At 44.4% G+C, this 25,557-nt stretch overlaps 1 protein-coding gene across 1 annotated transcript; it reads right to left on the reverse strand.

The window, feature by feature from the left end:
- Positions 1–11: 11 nt before the first annotated feature.
- LOC131185239 (vacuolar fusion protein CCZ1 homolog) lies at positions 12–25,445 on the reverse strand. The gene is made up of 15 exons (XM_058157586.1): positions 25,173–25,445; positions 22,586–22,683; positions 21,318–21,411; positions 19,557–19,631; positions 18,944–18,991; positions 17,505–17,588; positions 12,600–12,775; positions 9,449–9,530; positions 9,248–9,309; positions 7,850–7,961; positions 7,160–7,193; positions 4,983–5,100; positions 3,047–3,205; positions 1,296–1,423; positions 12–305 (listed from the first exon to the last, which is right to left on the reverse strand). The coding sequence occupies exons 1-15, from the start codon at positions 25,278–25,280 to the stop codon at positions 250–252; spliced, it is 1,434 nt and encodes a 477-aa protein (XP_058013569.1). The 5' UTR covers positions 25,281–25,445; the 3' UTR covers positions 12–249.
- Between the last annotated feature and the right edge of the window lie 112 nt (positions 25,446–25,557).

Genomic DNA, 25,557 nt, shown 5'->3' on the forward strand with positions numbered 1-25,557 from the left:
ACAACACAGGCTTCATTCTGACCAATTTTAATCGATTTGAACATAAATACATTAAAATCTTTTAAAAAAACAACAACGGTCGGAGAGCACATGGTTTTTGTAGAAAGTGGATTCTTACACAGCAAGTATTGCTTTACTATTGTCAGTAATAAGACTCGATGGACTGGTCCCAGTAAACAAATTACACCTTTTTTTCGGGGTGTTTGAGTCTTGAAGCCATCTTCAAAGAATGAGAGCTGGCGCTGCTGATCAATCCAAGAAGAAAATATTGCTGAACTGGGTTGCGCAAAGTTTCTTTACTTCTTCTGAAGGGGGAGAAAGGAGGAGTTTTAAAGCTTAAAAGAATGAAGTATTGTTGTTGAAAAGTTACCATCGGCAAGGCATAAAAAGTATCTTTAGCAGATTTCCTAAAGGCATTATTTTCCTATCTTTGCATTATTTCTTTGGTTCCAAACAGGGGTGAAATGTTACTGGTTTGGACCGGTTCATGAGAACCGGTAGTAAAAATGCTACCAGTTTGGGCAACTGGGAGCAAAGAAATGCTCCGATTGCCCGAACTGGTAGCATTTTTACTACTGGTAGCATTTTTACTACCAGTTCGGGTGTACCGGGAGTAAAAACAATGCTACCGGTTTGGGTGAACCACTATTTCCGATGATCAGCTGTGCCGCGCGATTTACATTCGCTAGAAAACAGGAAATCCTGCTTTCGAATCTAAATCGCGCGGCACAGCTGTTCCCACCCCCCTCACTGTTCTACTTACTATTGCAGAATCAGAAAAGGCTTCGTAATCCTCCTTTTTCAGTGCTGCGCGATAGCACCTGTGGGGTGCATGCGCACGAAGCCCACGTTTGGTGCACACCGCACACAGCACATGCGCACGCAAAGCGAACCGGTAGCAGACTTCGAAGCATTTCAACCCTGGTTTCCAAGCCATTTTTAAAATTTTACTTGGTGTTGTGGTTGCTCCAACACTGGAGGTTTTGAAGGAGAGATTGGATAACCATTTGTCTGAAAGGCTTGAGCAGGGGGTTGGACTAGAAGACCTCCAAGGTCCCTTCCAACTCGGTTACTCTGCTATACTACCCATAACTGAATTAAAGGCAAATTCTAGGCCTGCCTCACTCCGATCAGCATTTCCTTCTGTTTCTTCTGCCTCAAAACTTACAACCACCTCCTCATTGCTCTTCTCCCATGCTTCACAATGGTGGCTCTAGATTGAAAAGGACGCTGAGCAGGCAAACGCTTAATATTTCCCAGCAAGATTAAAGCCGTACAATTCCCGAGTTCCTTACCGTTCACTTCGATCAGGTTGGCGTTTCTCTGATTCAAAATAACGTACAGTTCCCGCTGATCCGACTTCTTGCCGACAATCCAGTAGTCGCTCATGGCTTTCACGATGATTTCTTCGTCATCGTCCACCCTTTGAACAAGAAGATCAGATCAGATTCCGATAAAAGAAAGTATCTGTAGCTCAGGGTTGAAATGAGGGATCCTTGGTGGTCTCTGAGGGAGCCTGGTGGCTTTCTTACAGAAGTTTCATTACCTGACAAGGTAACATCATCAGTGCTAGAAGGGAGTGGGGATTGTGGAGAGGAAGAGGAGGAGAAGGAGGACTGTGAAGTCCTTGGTGCTCTCTGAGCTTGGTGGTTTTCTTGCAGACGTTTCTTGACCCAACTAGGTAACATCATCAGTGCTAGAAGGGAGAAGCCTATACCTCAGACTTCGTGATCTTCAACCAAATACTACACTCAGCTTGTTCAAGAACAATGCAGGTCAGAGAGATTGTGAGCCAGTCATAAATACACCAAGCCAGTGGTGAAATTCGGGGTTTTTTTTTTAATTACCGGTTCTATGGGTGTGGCTTGATGGGTGTGGCAGAGGAAGGATACTGCAAAATCCCCATTCCCACTCCAGGGGAAGGATACTGCAAAATCCCCATTCCCACCCCACTCTGGGACCAGCCTGAGGTGATATTTGCCAGTTCTCCGAACTACTCAAAATTTCCGCTACCGGTTCTCCAGAACCCGTCAGAACCTGCTGGATTTCACCCCTGCACCAAGCCTTAAATATCCTCTGAAGAAGCGAGTTTTTTTCTCGATCCCAGATTTGGGGATTAAAAACTGTAGTTTTCAACATTTTGAGCACTCACACACAAAGTGACTGCCCAGTTGTGTGTATGGCACAGTAGAAAACACCCATATACAAGAAGACTAACCAACTAACAGACCCCAATTTTATTTTCTTGGAAAGTCCCCGAGACATTCTTGATGCCCTCTGGCACTGTTGGAAATGCCGATGCCATTGAAAAGAGGCTTAAGATAAGTCACAAACACACCAAGCGTTGGTCAGAAAAGGAAGTATGATTCATCCAGCTAGTCCAGAATGCGGCTGCGTGGGTAATAGAGGGAGCACCGCGTTGCTCCCATATAACACCTATCCTGCGTGGCCTGCACTGGCTGCCGGTAGCCTTCCGGGTGCACTTCAAGGTGTTAGTGACCACCTTTGAAGCGCTCCATGGCTTAGGACCGGGGTATTTGCAAGACCGCCTTCTGCCACCGATAGCCTCCCAACGACCTGTGCGCTCCCACAGAATGGGCCTTCTCAGGGTGCCGTCAACCAAACAATGTCGGTTGGCGGCCCCCAGGGGGAGAACCTTCTCTGTGGCAGCACCGGCCCTTTGGAATGAGTTGCCTCCGGGGTTGCGCCAACTCCTCGACCTCCGGACCTTCAAATGGGAACTGAAGACTTTATTATTTCATCGAGCAGGACTAGCCTAAGTGTATTTTAATTGTAATTTTAAAGTGGTTTTATGTCAGTCTATGACCGTTTTAGTTGATTGGCCTACTAGATATTTGTTTTTAAATTCTTTTTAAATTTGTTATTTATTCTCTGTATTTTAATATGACTGTAAACCGCCCTGAGTCCTTCGGGAGAAGGGCGGTATAGAAATTAAATTATAAATAAATAAATAAATAAAATCCTGCATCTGAAATGATAAAGGACAGCGAAAAATAGTTAGTGGCGATAGAAGAAGGTAGATCACCTGGTAAAATCGTTGTTGATATCTCCGAGGATCTTCATCAAGTCAGGATGGACGGACGTGAGGGAGAAACTGGACGTTCTCCTCAGATGGATGGTGCTCTTCTCGGCCAGATTCATATGATTGAAGTAGATAAATTTAAACTGAGGCTCCTTCTCAGACCTAAGAAAGAGATGAACCGAGAGATCAAAGGAGGCACCACAGCTCTTCCTGCAAACAGGAGGAAGATGGTGGCTCAGCAGACTGTCTGTTATTAACAGAGCTGCTTGCAATTACTGCAAGTTTAAGTCCCACCAGGCCCAAGGTTGACTCAGCCTTCCATCCTTTATAAGGTAGGTAAAATGAGGACCCAGATTGTTGGGGGCAATAAAGTTGACTTTGTATATAAATATACAAATAGAATGAAGACTATTGCTTAACACAGTGTAAGCCGCCCTGAGTCTTCGGAGAAGGGCGGGATATAAATGCAAATTTAAAAAAAAAAGATACATTTCAATTATATCAGAATGGGTTGTTCTCTAGAATTTTGTTCATTTCTCAACCTGAGATGGGAATGAAGCCAAGCGCACAGACTATGGCTTGATTTCTTCAGAGTGCTGAACCACAGTTTGTTCCAAAGGTGCTTTTTTCCAAGTGCAACTGGATTTTCTGGTTTGAAGACATTTCGCTTCTCATCCAAGAAGCTTCTTCAGCTCTGACTGGATGGTGAGGAACGGAAGGATTGATACTCCTTGCAGACAGCTGGTCATTTGTATCCTTTTTAAAAGAGTTGGTTGAGGCTGCTTGGAAGTTTATCTGTGTCCTTCCATTCCCCACCATCCAATTCAGAGCTAAAGAAGCTTCTTGGATGAGATTCTGTGCAGTTCAGAGAATCCCTAAATCCCACTCCTGGCTGACCCCGCCTATTTATTTATTTATTTATTTATTTATTTATTTATTTATTTATTTATTAGATTTTTATACCGCCCTTCTCCCGAAGGACTCAGGGCGGTGTATAGCCAAAAGATAAAAACCCAATGTATATACAATTAAAACAAAAAATTTAAAACAAAGCATATTACAAAATGGGTGACATATAAAAATTTAAAATTTAAAAAACCCTAAAATAATAATAAAACCCCAATTAAAATTTAATAAAACTATTAAGCCAGTCCCGCTTGAATAAATAAGTGTGTTTTTAGCTCACGGCGAAAGGTCCGAAGATCAGGCGTAGGCCAGGGGGAAGTTCGTTCCAGAGTGTAGGAGCTCCAACAGAGAAGGCCCTGCCCCTGGGGGCCGCCAGCCGACATTGTTTGGCGGACGGCACCCTGAGAAGACCCTCTCTGTGCGAGCGTACGGGTTGGTGGGAGGCATAAGGTAACAGCAGGCGGTCCCGTAAGTACCCGTAACTACCCTACCCTGCCCCTTCCAGGAGTCGCCACGTGGCCCGTTTTGGATGCAGGTAAGTGCAGGCCATGCACAGAGGCTTGGGGAGGGCGAAAAATGGGCCTACCGGATGTTCGGGGAGGGCAAAAACACCACACACACCCGCTGTGGTGCAGGAGGCCGATTAGACCAGGGGTCTCCAACCTTGGTCCCTTTAAGACTTGTGGACTTCAACTACCAGAGTTCTCTGGGAGAATCTGGGAGTTGAAGTCCACAAGTCTTAAAGGGACCAAGGTTGGAGACCCCTGGACTAGACCACGCCCATCATGGCCACACCCACCCAGCAACTGGGCAGAGAACCCCTTACTAAAAATTTTGAAGCCCACCCCGAAAGTTAATGCTTCTTTTTCTTTCCCTATCATTCCTCACTTCCCCCTCTTTTCCCTCTCTCCCTCGTATTTACTTTTCTTTTTTGTATTTTATAATACTTTACAACTTAATTAAATGTTAACAGCCAGAAGGTGCCGTTCTCTTCCCCCCCACCCCACAAAAAAAAATTAAAAAAGGAACCGACCCCGACACCCTTTTCTTGAGGTTGTACTGTTCGCAGATATCCGAAGCTAAGACAGTAAGCTGCGGGCCCACGAGGCTATCGAGTCGGCGGCAGAAATCCAACGTTGGTTGCACAGAGGCTGGGAAAGAGTTGGGGGGGTTGGGAAGAAAGGCGAGAATGAATTTCATTGTACGCGTATTGTGCTTTGACAATAAAGGTTTGATTTGATTTGATTAGAAACGCCCCACCTGGAGCACAGATAGCAGATTGACATGGCTCTGAGCAGGGGTGAAATTCTGCAGGTTCTGAAGAACCGGTAGCGGAAATTTTGAGTAGTTTGGAGAACCGGCAAATACCACCTCTGGCTGGCCCCCGAGTGGGGTGAGAATGGGAATTTTGCAGTATCCTTCCCCTGGAGTGGGGTGGGAATGGACATTTTGCAGTATCCTTCCCCCCAGGTGTGGGAATGGACATTTTGCAGTATCCTTCCCCCAGGAGTGGAGAGGGAATGGGCATTTTGCAGTATCCTTCCCCCAGGAGTGGAGAGGGAATGGACATTTTGCAGTATCCTTCCTCTGGAGTGGGGTGGGAATGGGGATATCGCAGTATCTTTCCCCCAGGAGTGGGGTGGGAATGGGCATTTTGCAGTATCCTTCCCCTGGAGTGGAGAGGGAATGGGCATTTTGCAGTATCCTTCCCCCAGGAGTGGAGAGGGAATGGGCATTTTGCAGTATCCTTCCTCTGGAGTGGGGTGGGAATGGGGTTATCGCAGTATCTTTCCCCCAGGAGTGGGGTGGGAATGGGGATTTTGCAGTATCCTTCCCCTGGAGTGGAGAGGGAATGGGCATTTTGCAGTATCCTTCCCCCAGGAGTGGAGAGGGAATGGGCATTTTGCAGTATCCTTCTTCTGGAGTGGGATGGGAATGGGGATATCGCAGTATCCTTCCCCCAGGAGTGGGGTGGGAATGGGGATTTTGCAGAATCCTTCCCCTACCATGCCCACCAAGCCACACCCATAGAACCGGTAGTAAAAAAATTTGAATTCTACCACTGGCTCGGAGGGAGGGTTCAAGGCCTGACACATGCACAAGGCATACACAAAGCGACTGGCTTCCATAAACGTGGAGGTCCCAAGATCTGGACTTCCCAAAATTATGACGTCTTCGGACAGCGCTGGCTCTTCGGCTTTGAAACGGAGATGAGCACCGCCCCCTAGAGTCGGCAACGACTAGCATGTATGTGCGAGGGGAACCTTTACCTTTACCTAAGATTTTCATTCCGCGGCATATTTGTTAATTTTATAAATAACCAAAGGTAATGAAGATTACCTAGTAACTGTCCTTCCTCCTCTTATTTTCCCCTTAACAACAACCCTGTGAGGTGGGTGGGGCTGAGAGAGGGAGGGAGAGTCTGAAAGTTACCCAGCTGGCTTTCATGCCTAAGGTGGAACTAGAACTCAAGTGTCTCCCAGTAATTGGCCCAATATCACCCAGTCAGCTTTCATGGCTAATGTGGGACTAGAACTCGCCGCCTCCTGGTTGATTAGCTCAAAGTCACCCAGTTGGCTTTCATGCCTAGGGCGGGACTAGAGCTCATTGTCACCTGGTGATTGGCCCAAAAATCACCCAACTGGCTTTCACGCCCAAGGTGGAACTAGAACTCACAGACTCCTGGTTTCTAGACCAGCACCTTAACCACTAGGCCAAACTGGCATATGTAATAGAGGCTGGGCCAGCCCCTGCGACTGGTTGGGCCCAGGAGTTTTATTTGATTTATTCAGGGGTGGAATTTTTCCCTCAAAACCTCTGTCATGGCTATTTTAGGATTTCTGCTACAGTACCTACGTTGCTGAGTTCAAAGAAATAGGAGAAAGCATTCTAGTTTTGACCGTCACAGCTCCAGAAACCACAGGCTGCCCCAATTTAGACAAAGTTTGACTTTATTATTGAAGTTTTATTATTTGATGATTTGCTGGCAGACTGTGACTCTCTCTCTCTCGAGACAAAAAATGGCATTTTCTCTTTTGTGTACAACAGGAAATAATTCAAACCATTATTTCATTACAAGGGTTCTGGAAATCTTACAGAGAACGGACTATCGCCGCTCGTATCCAAACGACCACGGAGAATGTTCAAAGGACGGGATTTGGGGAACCGAGAGAGGAACCGTTATTTCAACCATTATTATTTGATACTCACCATCAATCATAAAGCAGACAGCTGCACTCATTGCCTGGAAGGGACAAAAGATTGATCATCCCAGCTGTTTTTGAGCTATCTCGTCTGGCTCTATGGCTAAGTGAAAAATGTTGGCCCGGGCTAGCATAACAAAGACTTCTAGTTTGAGGATGTTCTCTTGAGATGAAAAGATGAGTTCGATTGCGGAAGGGGAAGGTCTGGTATCGCCCAAAATTGGGCTCCAGCCACCGTCAAACCTAGCTAGCGTGGCCAAGGGATGGAGACAGTGGTGGGCTGCTGCTGATTCAGACCGGTTCGGGCAAACCGGCAGTTCCAACCGGTAGCTGGGCTCGCCCACCTGCCCTGGCGCTATCACGTCCTATATAATCACTGGTTTTTCGATGCCACGTGCTCACATTTTCGGTATTGGGCGAACCAGTTGTTACAGTATGTGACGCCCCCCTCTGGGTGGAGATAATGGGAGTTGTAACCCCCCCAAATGTAGGACCCTCATCTCAGATTCACCATAACCTCCAAAGGTTAAGGCCTATGAACTTCAACTCCCAGAATTCCCCAGCCATTCAATTCTGGGAGTTGAAGTCCATGTATCTTAACGAGTCGTAAACTGGAGAAACAGAGATCTACCTTTCCATCCAAATTACTGAATTCTCTGGAGGATCAACACCTCTTAAGAGAATTGAGAAAAGTTACCTTATACACAATTAAATGAAGCTCTTCGTAAGCACCGTCCGTGTTCACAAATATTTTGGGGAACCTGCATTTTGCTTCAGGGTCGTTCAAGTTCAGCGGTCCAGTCAGGAACCTAAAAAGCAAAGACAGGATCTTTCCACATTTAACTCTTAAGATCTTGGCCCCAAAAGACCAATTTTATAGCTTTCTAACCCAAGAAATCCAGCTTCGTTTTATAGACCTGATTCCCAAATGGATTACTTCTCCATTTCTTTACTTTTAACATGCAGCAGTCTTGGATAAGTAATAGCAGATTAAGCAAATTAAGAAAGAGTGCAGAGAACAGCAACCAAGAGGATTAGGGGACTGGACGTTAAAACATACGAAGAACAGTTGCAGGAACTGGGTATGTCTAGTTTAATGAAAAGAAGGACCAGGAGAAACATGATAGGAGTCTTCCAATATCTCAGGGGTTGCCACAAAGAAGAGGGAGTCAAACTATTCTCCAAAGCACCTGAGGGTAGAACAAGAAGCAATGGGTGGAAACTAATCAAGGAGAGAAGCAGAACTAAGAACTAAGGAAAAATTTCCTGACAGTGAGAACAATTAATCAGTGGAACAACTTGCCTCCAGAGGTTGTGGATGCTCTAACACTGGAAGTTTTTAAGAAGATGTTGGACAACCATTTGTCTGAAGTGGTGTAGGGTTTCCTGCCTAAGCAGGAGGTTGGACTAGAAGACCTCCAAGGTCCCTTCCAACTCTGTTATTCTATTCTATTCCTTTCAAGCTATTCTCCAAAGCACCTGAGGGCAGGACAAGAAACAATGGGTGGAAACTAATCAAGGAATAAAGCAGAACTAAGAACTAAGGAGAAATTTCCTGACAGTGAGAATAATTAATCAGTGGAACCACTTGCCTCCAGAAACTATGAATGCGCCAAAACTGGAAGTTTTAAAGAAGAGGTTGGATAACCATTTGTCTGAAGTGGTGTAGGGTTTCCTGCCTAAGCAGGGGGTTGGACTAGAAGACCTCCAAGGTCCCTACCAAATCATGTTATTCTGTAACACTCTAAATCCGACTTGAAGAGCGCCAATCTTCAGTAGCTGCGGATGTCACTTGGCATCGGGTTGAATAAAGATAACAAAAGGCCAAATCGGAAATGCCGTATCTATGGGGAGAAGCCAGGATTTTCAATTTTTCTCCTGTTTGGGGAGGACTTTGTTATTGTCCAGGTAAGCAGGTTAATCTTTCCCAGCCTTGTATTAGTTCTTGCGCCGTTTCAAAATGGCGGAAACCGATGCTGCCATTTCTCAGCAGTTGGTGCTGGTGTGGTGGGAAGGGGTACAAACAGGACCAAGGAGCCCTCAGACCGAACACTCCATTGGCCACGCAAAGACACAAGAGATAAGGAATGCCTACCTTCCATAGTGTTGCAGATTTCCGGATATTTCTATATGGATGGGGGAATCTCTTCCGGCCAACTGAAACAGAAGAGACAGTCAAGGAAAAAATTGAGGCTGTTGGTTTTTTTTTAAAGAAAATCAGACTTGTGCCTGACGTTATTTCTCTTTAAACCAGGGTTACTGCATGTTCCGGGGGAAGACCGGACACCCAACTCACCTCAGGTTCCATGTGTCTTGGAAAGAGCGAGGTGGTGAGGTATTTGTACAAAATCCTCATGTCCTCTTGTTCCAATCCACTCCTGTGAAATTTAAAAAAAGGTAAAAAGTTAACCCTGCCCAATGGTGTCCAGTTTTTAGGGCATGGTGCTCATCTGTTTCTTGGCTGAGCCAGGATTGTCCGAAGAAATTTGTGTGGTCATTGGCTTATGCCAAAGGCGCTTGGAACACACTTACCTTCCCACCAAAGTGGTACCTATTTATCTACTCGCATTTGCATGCTTTCGAACTGTTAGTGGTACCTATTTATCTACTCGCATTTGCATGCTTTCGAACTGCTAGTGGTACCTATTTATCTACTCGCATTTGCATGCTTTCGAACTGCTAGTGGTACTTATTTATCTACTCGCATTTGCATGCTTTCGAACTGCTAGTGGTACCTACTGTATTTCTCAGAGTATAAGACACACTTTTCCCCTCCTAAAAGAGGATGAAAATTTATGTGTATCTTATATACCGAATGTAGCCCTGCCCACCCACCAGCCCCCACCCTTTGGCCTCTGCCTTCCAGCAATTTGCCTCCTTGCAACAAACAGCAAGCAGCCTGTTTCAGCTTCGGCACAGTCTGAATAACAAGCAGCTGATTGTTGGTTGGATCAGCCTCCCAATCATCAGCTGTTTCAGGCTGTAGGGATTGCTATAGCCTATTGCCACTCACCACATTTGCTGCAAGGAGGCAAATTGCTGGGAGGCAGAGGCAGATTTTTTTTTCTTGTGCTAATCAGGCTGTGCTGAAAATGAAACTGAAATAGGTTATTTGCTCTTTGCTGCAAGGAGGCAAATTGTTGGGAGGCAGAGGCAGATTTTTTTTTTCTTGTTTTCCTCCCCAAAGTTCGGAGCGTCTTATACTCCGAAAAAGATGGTATTTATCTACTCGCATTTGAATTTTTTCGAATTGCTATTGGTACTTATTTATCTATTCGCTTTTGCATGCTTTCAAACTGCTAGTGGTACCTATTTAACTGATCAATGTGGAGAACTAAAGTAAAACACACGGCTCCAATCTGAAGTCAACGCTATTATTATTAAAACCTGGAGGAGCCTGTATAGAATCCCATTCGAATTGGTAATTATTTTACGCAGGGCTCTCTTTCGATCACTTTTTCTCTAAGCCTCTTCTCTCGGCTCTTTAATCACTTCTGGATAAGAAACCTTTAGAGGGCTTGCTCGAAAAATGAAACTGGAGGCGCCCGGCAGCTGTGCCGTGTCAATAAACACCCTGAAAGCAAACACAGCTGAAGAGAAGCCTTTTGGTTTCTGTTACAAGCTGCAGGCAGCCCTCCTTTGTTTCTGTTTAAAATCCAACATTTTTTCTGTGTGAGGTCAAAAGAGGCGGGGGGGGGGAGAATCAGCTACTGTTCATTGTTGGGCATGGCCTTTCTTTCTTTCTTTCAAAATTGAAGTTGTTCTTCCAAATTTGGGAAAAAGAAAAAAGAAAAGAAACCCAAGATTTTGTGAGGCCGAGGATTGGATTAAAAAAGAAAATATTTCATCCTTTTTTTCCCCCTGGCTTGCAGTTGGCACAATGATGTATGTCCAAAGTGATGGCTGCCATTCAGCTGCTCGGCTTCCTTTGTTACCCATCTTTTTAGTATATTTGAGGAAAAATAATTGACAGAATAACGGAGTTGGAAGCAGCTTCGGAAAAGGAAACAAAAAGAGGAAGAGAAAAAGACGACAAGATACCAGGAGATGAAGGGAGAACATTGAACATAGAAAACAGAGCTGGAAGGGACCTTGGAGGTCTTCTAGTCCAACCCCCTGCTCAAGCAGGAGACCCTATAGATGGATAACCTTTTTGCCATCGCGTGCCAAAAGCGGGGGAGCGCGGGGGGGGAGGGTTGCACACGTGCATGCCCACACCCATAATTCTATGTGCCCCACCCACCGTGCATGCGTGTGTGACCCTCCCCCGCGCTCCCCCTGCTTTTGGTACGTGATGGCACGGTGGGCCCAGTAGGCCCGTTTTTTGGTCTCCCCAGGCTCCAGAGCATCTCTAGGAGCCTGAGGAGAGCAAAAAATTGGCCTTCCTCACCCTCCCAGGTCCTCCGGAGGCAGGAAACAAGACTATTTCCCTACTTCCAGGTGCACGCCATAGCTGAGCTCGCATGCCCACCGATATGGCTCCGCATGCCACCTGTGGCACGTGTGCCACCGGTTCGCCATCACGGCCCTATAGCATTTCAGACAAGTGGCTGCCCAGTCGCTTCTTAAAAGCCTCTGCTTTGACTGCCAAAGTCGATTAGAAGACAGCTGGATTAAGAATTTTAGAAGTAGTGTAAATCATATTTGGACAACCAGGTGGCCCGACAGGGAAATAATATATCCCGCGGCCTGGGAAATACAGGGAAACGTTCTCCTTCTTATGCCTAGGTCCCATCCTTGGCACATTCCTACGCTTATGGTGAGACATACGTGTGCAGGGAAGAATGCTGAGCGTGCCCAGAGAGATCCTACTCCATGAGCGTGCACACCAGCACCCTACTTCATCCTGGTATCGTGTTTATTCCACATTCCACTGAGGTAGCCATCTGTCGTGTCCCACTCCTCCGCTGACGGCCGGGTCAGGGAAATCCAAATCAGGCTTGCCTCTGCAGCTCTGCCCAAAGTCCTAGCAAAGTCCTCAGAGCAGGCAGGAGACCAGAAAGTGACTTCAGCAAGATAAGTTCGACTTTGCCTGACTCAGAGACTGCCAGAAAGCAGATCCTTTATATAGGCCATGGGGTGTGGCTCCATGACTCAGCACTCATTAAGGCCTGCCCCTCCCTTCCTTCTGTTGCCTCCGCCTATCAAGTCTTCTGATGCGAGGGTCACTCCAATCAGCAGCTGTTGGAAATAAACCCTCCTCAGGCTCACATGCTGTGGAGAAGGGGGAGGGGTCTAGCTGCTCCGTTTGCCTGGGCATGGAGCCAGGGCTGGGGCCGGGAGGTGCTCCCTCCTCTGCAGCTTGTCTGGGCATGGAGCCAGGACTGGGGCTGGGAGGCATACATTCCTCCGTGTTCGGGAGCAGATAAGAAGGCCCCGGCTGCTGTAAGAGCGGGCAAGACACAACACCATCTGCGGAAGCTCCTCCAAAGCGTTCCCGCGCTCACCAGATCAGCTGGTCGTTGTACAGGAAGGCCGTGTACTTGACGAGGCTTAAGCTTTCCTCCATCTTGTTGATGAATGACTGGATCTTCAAGTAGGTCATCTTATCTAGCGGGAAGAAGCTGATGCCGCAGAAGACATCCAGCAGATCGCAGGACTGCAAGTGAAGCGTTTGCAAATACTGGAACACAAAGGGAAGGGAGCGGTCTTGATAAGACAACAATCAGCGGCGAGGTGGAAAGACTCAGTTACGATGGGGGCCAGCATCGGAATTTAGAATGAATGAGTTAGAATTATTTATTGATTGGCCAAGGGTGATTGGACACACAAGGAATTTGTCTCTGGTGCATAAACTCTCAGTGTACATAAAAGGAAAAGATACCTTCGTCAAGAATCGTAAGGTACAACACTTAATGATAGTCATAGGATACAAATAAGCAGTCAAATCATTCTAGGAAACAATCAATATAAATCGTTAAGGATACAAGCAACAAAGTTACAGTCATGCAGTCGTAAGTTGGAGGAGATGGGTGATAGGAACGATGAGAAGAATAATATTAATATACAGTCTTAGTAAACAGTTTGACAGTGTTAAAGGAATTATTTGTTTAGCAGAGTGATGGCGTTGGGGGAAAAACTGTTCTTGTGTCTAGTTGTTCTGGTGTGCAGTGCTCTGTAGCATCGTTTTGAGGGTAGGAGTTGAAACAATTTATGTCCAGGATGCGAAGGGTCTGTAAATATTTTCACAGCCCTCTTTTTGACTCATGCAGTAAACAGGAAGAGCTGAAGGACCCAATTAGGGACAGGTTATCATGGGGAAAATCTATGTAGGTGGCTGCTAAAAGTCGACACTGACTTGATGACACATAATCAGTTGATCAATGTTCTCCCAATAAATAATTGCAGGAGAAAGTAAGCGCTGAGATCAATTTTTTTTTAAAAAAAATAGGGGATATTATCACTCATCTTACTATAGAATCTCGCCAGGATTCTAAGTTAACTCCACCCATCCATCATCCAATCCATCCATCATTCCATCCATCCATCCACCATTCCATCCGTCTGTTCTTCCTAATCCATTATATGAGTTCTTGGTGCTCTTTGACTGTGTTGTTTGCTTGCAGATGTTTCATGACCCAACTAGGTAACCTCATCAGTGCCAGGAACGGGGCTTGTGGAGAGGAAGTAGAGGAGGAAGAGGAGGCACAGTAGAAGGAAGAAGAGAAAGAAGAGAAGGGATAGGAAACAGGAGAAAAGAAGAGAAGGAGAGGGGAAAGGTGGAGAAGGAGAACTGACTTCCGGGTGGCTCCACCTCTTCGCTGAGCCCTAATTAAAGGGGCTCCGCACTGAACATCGTAAAGCCAGGAAAAGCCGGCTTTAATCTTTTTCCCTGGATGAAAGGGGAAGATAAGAGCAGCAGGAAATGTTGGTAGACCTCCCCAGAGGCTTTGTTTTAATTAAGCAGAGCTTCGAAGGGTCGACGGGTCCCATAAATATTCCTGCCATAAGCTCCGACTTCAGTGCGCTTCTGCAAAAGCAGGAAAAGAAGAAAGTGTCCATCTCTGCTAATTGTCTTATCTTTATGGATCTCTTTAAGCAGACGGAATGAGTGCCAGCGGACAGTTATTGGATTGCAAGTATTTTTGATTTCCTGACTTCTACCTTCTAAAAAAGAGAAAAATTTTTTTCCTTTGTTTTAATTGACTCTTAAAGATGGCGCCTGAGCAGGAGTGAAAGTGACGAATGGAATTTCAAACAGTCTGTGCAACTAAGAAGATAAGAAATGTTATGTGTGGATTTTAATGAAGTGAACTGAGCTCTCCTATACTTAAAGGGAAAAGAAGTTTCTAGACTTATATTTTGTGAATTTTAAAACTGAAATGGCTACTAAACCACCTAAGACTGGGGGCAGAAGGGTTCTGAACCAGCTTTAGAAGATCTGATTAAAGAGCAAGGAAAGTGTCTGAAGAAAGGTTTAAGGAGATTATGGATAATAATGAGAAAATAAGAGAAGAAATAAAGAGAATAATAAAAAATAAGAAGATATCTTGATGGCTTTTCAAGGTTTGGCAAAAAGACTGGAGGAGGTGGAGGAGGAGGTGCAAGAAATTGTTCAGTCAAATCAACAAATAGAAAATAGAATGGGGGGAATGCAAATCAAATTGGATAAAAATGAAGATCAAGTGGTGGTGATGCAGTATAGAATGATGGAAGGAGCTCTGAGAATTAGAGGTTTGAATGAGGACAAAGGGGAAGATTTAAAAAAAATTTTATCAGAAGCTCTGGCTGAATTTATTGAACTTGATCCACAAGAGGTTGCTTATCAAATTGACAAAATTTATAGAGTTAATTCTTGGATTGCTAGGCAAAAGAAACTTCCTAGAGACATTGTGGTTTATTTTTTGAAAAGAACAGTGAGGAATCAAATTTTGCAAGTTGCTTTTCAGAAAAACTTGAAAATAGGGAACAGGAGTTGAAGGTTTTGAAAGAGATTCCTCCCAAGATGTTAAGGGATAGAAAGGACTTTACATTTTCACAAGAACTTAAGAAATACCAGATTCAATTTAGATGGGAGGTTCCAGTTGGCTTGACAGTGTATTATCAAGGAAGGAGATATCGTATTGACACAGTGCTTAAGGCCAAAGACTTTCTTTCTACAGTGCTGAAATTTGAAATAGAAATAATAGAAAAAGAATTCAAGAGACTCAAATGGGTGTGGAAGCTGAGGTGATTCCAGTGATGTTACCATCAGAGGAACAACCACAAGAACAAAGACTGACGAGGGAGCCCTTAAGCGTAAAGAAAAGGAGCAACAAACTCAAAGTAAAGTTCAGGATTCTGCTACAGAAGCGGTGGGAGGAGCACGGCCAAGATACGGGAGGACGATCTTCAGTTGATTGCTCAAAGGCTTCAGCAGCCCAGTAATGGCAAATAAAATCTTGACTTGGAATGTCAATGGTTTGAACTCAGCTCAGAAGAGAAGAAAAATATTTCATTATTTGAAACAATTTAATAATGATGTTATTTGCTTACAAGAAACGCATATTAAATTATCAGATCAAAAGTACCTAATAAACTCAAAGTTAGGTAAACATTTTGTTGCTTCAGCTTTGGAGAAAAAACATGGCATAGTGGTTTATTTGAGAAAAGATATACCAGCCAAGTTAATAGAGGCAGATATTCACGGAAGATATATTGCTATTGAACTTACAATAGAAACAAAAAGGACTCTCTTGCTTGGTATATATGCACCCAATCAGCAACAAGAAAAATTTTATAGAATGTTATATGATAAGTTGAATCTATGGGATTATAAATCGTGCATTATATTGGGAGATTGGAATGGAGTAATAGATACGAAAGGACAAGAGAATTTCTTCCAAGAAGATACCTGCACATGCAAAGCTGCCTAAATCCTTTTTGATATGATAGAAGATTTTGAGTTAAGAGATGTATGGAGACTGCGAATTTGGAGGAAAGAGACTATACTTTTTCTGATAGGCATCAATCCTTCTCACGTATTGATTTTATTTTAATTTCTAATGATTTGCTTTTTAGGGTGAAGAAAACTAAGATATTTCCAAGATGTTTGTCTGATCATAGTCCTGTTTGGATGGAATTGCAATATGGAAAAGAGGGTAGAAGAACTTGGAGATTAAATGAAAATTTGTTTAGATATCAGGATAATGTAAATCAATGTAAAAAGCAGATGAAAGAATTTTTTGATTATAATTTGAATAATGAAACATCGATAGAAATGGTTTGGGACTCCAGTAAAGCTTTTATGAGAGGTGTGTTAATATATCTTAATAATAGACAGAGAAATAAGCAACAAAGACAGCGTAGGTATTTAGAAGAGGAAATTTATAAGAAACAACAATTATTAATACATAATCCACATGATCAAAAACTTAAAGATGCAATAAAGTTACTACAGAATCAATTTAATATGATAATGGCTGATCAGGTGGCAACAAATATACAATATGCCAAACATAATACTTTTTGTAATGCAAATAGGCCTGGTAGGTGGTTAGCATATACTTTAAGGAAAAGACAAAAACAACGTACTATAGAAAAAATAGAATATAAAGGTAAAGAGAGATATCAACAGGATAAAATTTAAAAAGCTTTTTTAGAATATTATACAAATTTATATCTTAAAGATAATATATTGAATAGGATAGGACAATATTGGAAGAAAAAAGAAGTACCAACAATAGAAGAATGGATATTGAAAGTTGCCAATTTGGCTGAGATGGCGAAGATATCAGCCTTTTTGAAAGACAATACGCAAGAAAGATACTTAAAGGAATGGAAAAAATGGATTGACTATATTCAACGTAGATATCAGACTAAGAGTTATCAGACTGTTTTTGAATGATTATGATGTATTATTTTTGATTGTTTTTGGGGGAAGTTAGGAATTGATGATTGTAGGGGTACAATTAAGTTGGGATGAAAATTTTTTAGCATATGTTTGTTTTATTTTTAACTATACCTTGTGCTCGTTCCGGGAAGTCGGGGAGGGGTTGTGAAGGGAGGGGAGGAGGGGGAAAGGGGGGGAAAAAAAAATTTGTAAAACTTTTTGAATAAAAAAAAAAAAAAGAGAGAAGGAGAACTATGGGGTGTTTGGTGCTCTCTGAGCTTGGTTGTTTTCTTGCTGAAGTTTCATCATCCAACGTTAACACTGATGATGTTCCCTAGTTGGGTCATGAAATGTCTTCTAGAAAATCACCAAGCTCAGAGAGCATCAGGGACCCAACATTTCAACTCTGAGCTACAAATATTTCATTTGTATGAAATTTCTCTATATTATATATTTCTCTTCATTATATTTCTCTCGTAGAAGTACTAACACCTTAAACATCCACTTGTTGTTCAGATAATAAGAGGGGAACATGTCTTACCCGATGGAAGAATTTCTCCAGTCTTTCTTTCAGAACCCGGACACCACCATCTTCCATGGCTTTTTGGAACGTGCCGTTAAAAAGCTAATCGTTATTTTCAAGAGGGGAAAAATAATAATGGGTTAATTAAATCATCACTTAATAGCTTGTTTTTCGAGATATAAACATTGAACCGAATGTTGGTCCTGGGATTCCAGCTTCCTTGGATTCAAGGGAAAAATTACACTCCATTATTTTAGGAATAATGCTTGCATAGCACTTAGGAGTCTATTTACGTAAAGCTTATAATAGATGACAAACACTGTGTATTTCTGATGGCTAATGGGTGACATCTTTACTCCTCAACTTATATATTCCAAAAACAGCACCCATCACATCAATAATACATATATGACAGTCAACAGCGCCCTTTTATTTTATTCATTCATTCATTCCTTTTGCATCCTGTTGCAAATCAACGTGATTATCACCTGCAATTGCTGACTTGCCCTTTTTTCCTTTTTCATCTACGTGCTAGATTATAATCCATTTTTTAAAAATCTGTGTGCCGTCAGGAGGGCCCAGGTACAAAAATGGGATAGTTCATGACAAGAAATAATATGAAAGAAACGCGCCACAGAATAAGTATCAATAAATATTCAGGGCTGGATTCGTATTTCTGCAGCTCATGGTTCGGAAAAATTGAACAAAGTATTCCATCATGGCATCCGGCCCTCTCGATTCTTGACAAATAGATGGGGGAAGAAATGGTGATAGTGACAGATTTTATTTCCCTGGGCTCCAAGATCCCCGCAGATGGGGACTGCAGCCAAGAAATAAAAAGATGCTTGCTCCTGGGGAGGAAAGCTATGGCAAATCTAGACAGCATATTAAAAAGCAGAGACATCACCCTGCCAACAAAAGTGTGTCTAATCAAGGCTATGGTTTTCCTAGTTGCAATAGATGGCTGTGAAAGTTGGACCATAAAGAAGGCTGAGCGCCAAAGAATTGAGGCCTTTGAACTCTGGTGCTGGAGGAGACTCCTGCGAGTCCCTTGGACTGCAAGGCAAACAAACAAGTCAGTCCTAGAGATCAACGCTGACTGCTCTTTAGAAGGCCAGATCCTGAAGAAGAAACTCAAATCCTTTGGCCACCTAATGAGAAGGAAGGACTCCCTGGAGAAGAGCCTCATGCGGGGAACGATGGAGGGCAAAAGAAGAAGAAGGGGACGGCAGAGAAGGAGGGGGCTGGATGGAGTCACCGAAGCAGTCGACCGTGAGCTTAAATGGACTCCAGAGGATGGTAGAGGACAGGAAGGCCTGGAGGAACATTGTCCATGGAGTCGCGATGGGTCAGAATGATTTCTCAACTAACAACAACAAAATTCCATTTTACTTTAGGGAAATAAAGGCTGTTTTACCCATTCCAGCTTAATTAACAAATAGTACGGCAAAACTGACCTTATACATGTTGTAACATTGCTGTAACACCGAGCTATAAACCTTGTCCTGTAAGAGATTGAGAATCAGAAAATCATTACCGCAAAGAAACAAAGGCAGATATTTTGACTAAGGATGCACTGAGTTACAGAGGCTTTTTTTAAAAAAAAAGCCAAACAAAAACAAAATTGCCAATCGGTACTTTTCTAGCAATTTAGAATAGAATATACCTTTATTACGGTCATCGACCCACATTAGGCATACAATATATTAAAAAATAATACTGACATTAATAGTGGTTAATAACATCCCTGTTAGGAAAATACATGATCTCAAACCGTCAGGATCACTCCCTAATTTATGTGAATGGAGAGCTGATAAATTATGTGAATAAATATATTTTTCCAAAAATTGTTACAGATGTCTCCAAAAAATTGGCACAAGTCGACAGCTATAATTCTGTAACCAATTGTTTTCTTGCGGGGCCAGCCAGAGGTGGTATTTTGCTGGTTCTACGAACTGCTCAAAATTTCCGCTACCGGTTCTCCAGAACCTGTCAGAACCTGTTGGATTTCACCCCTGCTTGAGCGGTTCAAGTCCTCAAAGAGAAGGGAAAACAACACCTGCTACTTACCAGCAGCTCTTCTTCTTGGTATTCGACGACTGTTTTGCCATCCTTGTGTTTTTCTATTACCGGATTGCGTACGACCTTGAAAAATGGTACAAAACAGTTCATTTAAGCAATTTTGTTTTGCCTGTTTTTTTTAGCTTTTGTAGGCTCTTTTGAGAACCTTTAGAGAGCAGCAGGCAAACGATGATGAGCTAAGCACTATTTTGGCTCTGGATAAGGGTCAATGGAATTCATTTGTGGCTGCTCTAGGGGATTCTAGGCTGATTCCTCTTTTGACTCCGCCTCCAGATGGCACCATTTCTTCTCTTACAACTTCTGGTCAAACTGCCATCCAACAACAGTTATTCCATCGGACTCCTGAACCGTTTCATTGCATCCACCAATTCTAACAATCATAGCTTAGAAATAGGGCCTGTGTTTTGATTTCTTTCCCTCTCCTATCCATCCTTCCCCCCCCCCTCCCTGGAATCTGATAGCATGGATTGTTCAATTATTCAGATAAATAAATAGAATTTTTAATTGGCCAAGTGTGATTGGACACACAAGGAATTTGTCTTGGCGCATACGCTCTCAGTGTACATAAAAGAAAAGATACCTTCATCAAGGTACAACACTTACGACACTTAATGATAGTCATATTTATTATTTATTATTATTTAAATTTGTATACCGCCCTTCTCCCGAAGGACTCAGGGCGGTTCACAGCCAGATAAAATAAACAATAATATTACAATATAAATACTATTAAAATACAATTAAAAAACTTATTCAATTGGCCGAGATTAAAAATTTAGAATAAATGATAAAAACCAATTAAAAACCCCACAAATTTAAAAACTAATCCTAATCCAGTCCTGCGCAGATGAATAAGTGTGTCTTAAGCTCGCGACGAAAGGTTCGGAGGTCCGGGAGTTGACGAAGTCCTGGGGGGAGTTCGTTCCAGAGGGCGGGAGCCCCCACAGAGAAGGCCTTTCCTCTGGGCGTCGCCAGACGACACTGTCTCGCTGATGGCACCCTGAGGAGTCCCTCTCTGTGAGAGCGCACGGGTCGGTGAGAGGTATTCGGTAGCAGTAGGCGGTCCCGTAAATAGCCCGGCCCTATGCCATGGAGCGCTTTGAAGACGTTCACCAAAACCTTGAAGCGCACCCGGAAAGTCACAGGTAGCCAGTGCAGTCTGCGCAGGATAGGTGTCACACGGGAGCCGCGAGGGGCTCCCTCTATCACCCACGCAGCCGCATTCTGGACTAACTGAAGCCTCCGGATGCCCCTCAAGGGGAGCCCCATGTAGAGAGCATTGCAGTAATCCAGACGAGACGTCACGAGGGCGTGAGTGACTGTGCACAAGGCATCCCGGTCTAGAAAGGGGCGCAACTGGCGCACCAGGCGAACCTGGTGGAAAGCTCTCCTGGAGACGGCGGCCAGGTGGTCTTCAAAAGACAGCCGTTCATCCAGGAGAACGCCCAGATTGCGCACCCTCTCCATCAGGGCCAGTGACTCGCCCCCAACAGTCAGCCGAGGACTCAGCTGACTGTACCGGGATGCCGGCATCCACAGCCACTCCGTCTTGGAAGGATTGAGCTTGAGCCTGTTTCTCCCCATCCAGACCCGTACGGCTTCCAAACATAGTCATAGGCTACAAATAAGCAATCATCCGTAAACCTTTCCAGAGGCATTTTCAACATAAAGGACATAAAAATCTAACAGGACATTCAAAAAAATTACTGAAACAAATGCTTAAAAGAACAGCATCACGCATTTATATACCATAACCATCCAGAAGTTTTCTTCCGGTTCATTGAAGAACTGTCTATTTTTCTGGGTATGTAGTGATTTTGCAGGTTTTGTGGGACTGAAAGTCCTAGGAAGAAGAAAAAAAATATTATATGAATTAGCAGAGATTAAATGTTCATCGGGACCAGGGGGAACGTAACGTAATCCATTATAGTTATGACTTCCTCATAAAGGATGACACCATTAATCCCACTGTGTTCTCAGACCGCCTTGCTTAAGAAATATGGTAAACAAATCAAGATGGGAAATTTAGTATAAACCCTAATTAGCCAAGAAATTCACAGGGCAATTTTAGTTCTATAATTCTTCCTGCCTTTGTTTTTCATAGGAGTTTTTTTTTTGTGGGGGGGAGGGGGGAACAAAACGAATCAGAAAAAAGAGTAGGTACATTTTCATGGGCGAAATGTGGGATCGGAAACATTTGTAATGAGCCTCAAGAACATTAAGCTGACATGCGTTATGTCACCATTACAGAAATAAGACAATTTAATATTTTTAGCCAAGGTTCACGCCACTGGTCCTGCCCATGCTTTTCACAAGCACCTATTTGGGAGGGAGGTTAAGGTGTGAAAAAAATATTGTATGAACCAGGAATGAACAAATTCATGGTCAAGTCTTGGAAGGAATAATTGAGAAACTTACAAGGTCTAATTCAGTGTTTCTCAATCTTGGTAAAAAGGTAACGGTAAAGGTTCCCCTCGCACATATGTGCTAGTCGTTCTCAACTCTAGGGGGCGGTGCTCATCTCCGTTTCAAAGCCGAAGAGCCAGCGCTGTCCGAAGATGTCTCCGTGGTCATGTGGCCGGCATGATTAAACGCCAAAGGTGCACGGAACACTGTTACCTTCCCACCAAAGGTGGTCCCTATTTTTCTACCTGCATTTTTTTATGTGCTTTCCAACTGCTAGGTTGGCAGAAGCTGGGACAAGTAACGGGAGCTCAACTAGGGATTCGAACCACTGATCTTTCGATTGACAAACTCAGCATCTTAGACATTGAGCCACCGCATCCCCTTGGTAACTTTTAGCTAAATGGACTTCAACACCCAGAATTCTGTAGCCAGCTACTGTCACCAGTGTTGACTGAGGAATTCTGGGAATTGAAGTTCACACATTTTAAAGGTCTAATCTGATCATCAGCTGGACAGTCTTTTTTTGTGTGTGTGTGTGCAAAAAGCCAAGTAAGTTTCATTTTTTCCAAACAAATGAAATACTAAACATGCAGACTTGGGGAGTGTAATACCTTGTAAACTGAACAATGGCTTCACATAATCCAACATTTCTGATTTTTTCATTTTTCTCTGCTTCATTTGGGTAATAGAAGAGGATCTTTTTTTCCTCCTGAAGTTAGAAACGAAAACATCTAATTCATTATTTTAAATATATCTTGTGCAGCACCTTTAAATACAAGGCCTGCACAATTTATTGCACTTTACATATTAACCTATTTTAAATTAATTCACAAGTCTATGACTAGGGCCCTTAAAAGATACACTGTGCTAAAAAGCTAACATTCTAAACTAGTTTTTTTGTGAAAAAAAAAGGAATTTGCATGTACGCAGACACAGAAAAAGTATACATGTGTCTGTGTACATGTATGCAGTATGTACATGCATGTAATTTACATGTATCCCAAAGGGGAAAAGGTATAGAGGTGTGTGAAAAAGTATAGATCTTCTAGTCCAACCCCCTGCTCAGGTAGGAGACCCTATACAGGTAGTCCTTGACTTACAACTACAATGGAGCCCAAATTTTCTGCTGCTATGCGAGACAGTTGCTTTGCCCCGTTTTACGACCTTTCTTGCCATCGTTGTTGAATGAGTCACTGCGGCTGTTCAGTTAGTAACCCGGTTGTTAAGGGAATCCAGCTTCCGCATTGACTTTGCTTGTCGGAAGGTCGCAAAAGGGTGGCTAAAGGGTGAATCAGTGGCTAAGAATCTGAATTTTGATCTCGTGACGATGGAGATGCTGCCACTGTCTGAGAAACAGTCATAAGTCACTTCTGCTGGATACCGGGTGCCTGCAATTTGGCAGTTCGCATCTCACCAGGCTCAAGGTTGACTCAGCCATCCATCCTTTCGAGGTCGGTAAAATGAGGACCCAGATTATTGGGGACTATAGACTGATTTTGTAAACCGCTTAGAGAGAGCTGTTAAAGCACTGTAAAGCGGTATATAAGTCTAAATGCTATTGCTATTGACTCAGCCATCCATCCTTCCAAGGTCGGTAAAATGAGAACCCAGATTATTGGGGACTATAGACTGATTTTGTAAACTGCTTAGAGAGAGCTGTTAAAGCACTGTAAAGTGGTATATAAGTCTAAATGCTATTGCTATTGACTCAGCCGTCCATCCTTCCGAGATGGGTAAAACGAGGACCCAGATTGTTGGGGGAAAATAGGCTGACTCTGTAAACCGCTTAGAGAGGGCCGTCAAGCACTGTATATAAAAGCGGTATATAAGTCTAAGTAATCTTGCTATTTTCAGTGCCGTGGTAACTTTCGAACGGTCGCTAAGCAAAGTGTCGTAAGTCGAGAACCGCCTACACCAGGAGTATCCAACCTCGGCTACTTTTTAAAGACCTGCCGGCTGGGGAAGAAGTCCATGAAGTCTTAGAGAGCAGAGGTCTCCAACCTTGGTCCCTTTAAGACTTGCGGACTTCAACTCCCAGTCCGCAAGTCTTAAAGGGACCAAGGTTGGAGACCCCTGTTAGAGAGCGGGCAAAGTTGGACACACCTGTCCTCTAACCATCCCGGACAGGTGGGCTGTCCGGCCTCTTCTTAATAATAATAATCATAATAACAGAGTTGGAAGGGACCTTGGAGGTCTTCTAGTCCAACCCCCTTCCCAGGCAGGAAACCCTACACCAGGGGTCTCCAACCTTGGTCCCTTTTAAGACTTGTGGACTTCAACTCCCAGAGTCCCTCAGCCAGCAAAGCTGACTGAGAAACTCTGGGAGTTGAAGTCCACAAGTCTTAAAGGGACCAAGGTTGGAGACCCCTGTTACAGAGCGGGCAAAGTTGGACACACCTGTCCTCTAACCATCCCGGACAGGTGGGCTGTCCGGTCTCTTCTTAATAATAATAATCATAATAACAGAGTTGGATTGGACCTTGGAGGTCTTCTAGTCCAACCCCCGGGGTTCCCAGGCAGGAGACCCTACACCAGGGGTCTCCAACCTTGGTCCCTTTTAAGACTTGTGGACTTCAACTCCCAGAGTCCCTCAGCCAGCAAAGCTGACTGAGAAACTCTGGGAGTTGAAGTCCGCAAAGTCTTAAAGGGACCAAGGTTGGAGACCCCTGCCCTACACCATTTCAGACAAATGGTTATCCAACGCAGGGGTCTTCAACCTTGGTCCCTTTAAGACTTTAAGACTTTTAAGTCCACAAGTCTTAAAAGGGACCAAGGTTGGAGACCCCTGATCCAACGTTTTCTTAAAAGGCCTCCAGTGATGATGGGAGAACCCCCTCACTCACCCACCGTCTCCATTACCTTTTGCCATTGTACAAATAACCCCATAACAACAAGTCCCCACCTGCGTCTCTCCCCAGTTTGTTACACAAAACACGCACAAACGCAAAACACAATTGTGCATAAACACAAACACACACAAACACCCCTCACAAGCCAAGCAGGCCTTCCCTCCCTCGCTCCCTCCCTCCCTCACGCCGGCTGGGCCTCGGCCTGTCCGGAGAAAAGGGCCGCCTCTTCGGTTCCGTCCCTCAGCTCCGGCTTGGCCGTCACAGCCGCCCCCCCGAGGAAGGCCCGGCCGACCCGCCCTCGCTGGAGGGTCCCGGCTCTCGCTTCTCCTTCTCTTTCCCGCCCGCCCACCTCGCCCTCTCGCGGGCCCAGCCGCGGGTTGTAGACGAAGAAGCCGAGCAGGGCCGGCGCCAGCAGCTTCTCCGACCCGGCCCCCGACTCCGCCGCAGCCGCTGCCATCCTGCCGGGGGTGGGATGGGATGTGTGTGTGCGTGTGGAGGCGGAGCAGAGCAGCCGCGGGGTGGCCGCCTTCGTTTCCTCCCTCCCTCGTCCGCCTCTCCGGCCGCGGCCTGCTCGCCGTCCCCGAGCCCCGGCCTCGCCTGGCCCGCCCTGCCGCTGCGCGCGCGCCCCCAGCCCGGCCGAGAGGGAGGCGTCCGCGGCAGGCAGGCAGCCCGAACCCGAGGGGAAGCGGGAAGATGCAGTGGCTGCTCTGGAAGGGGGAAAGGGAAGGGAAAGG

This window comes from Ahaetulla prasina, chromosome 14, assembly GCF_028640845.1.
Source record: "Ahaetulla prasina isolate Xishuangbanna chromosome 14, ASM2864084v1, whole genome shotgun sequence".
Lineage (NCBI taxonomy): Eukaryota > Metazoa > Chordata > Lepidosauria > Squamata > Colubridae > Ahaetulla > Ahaetulla prasina.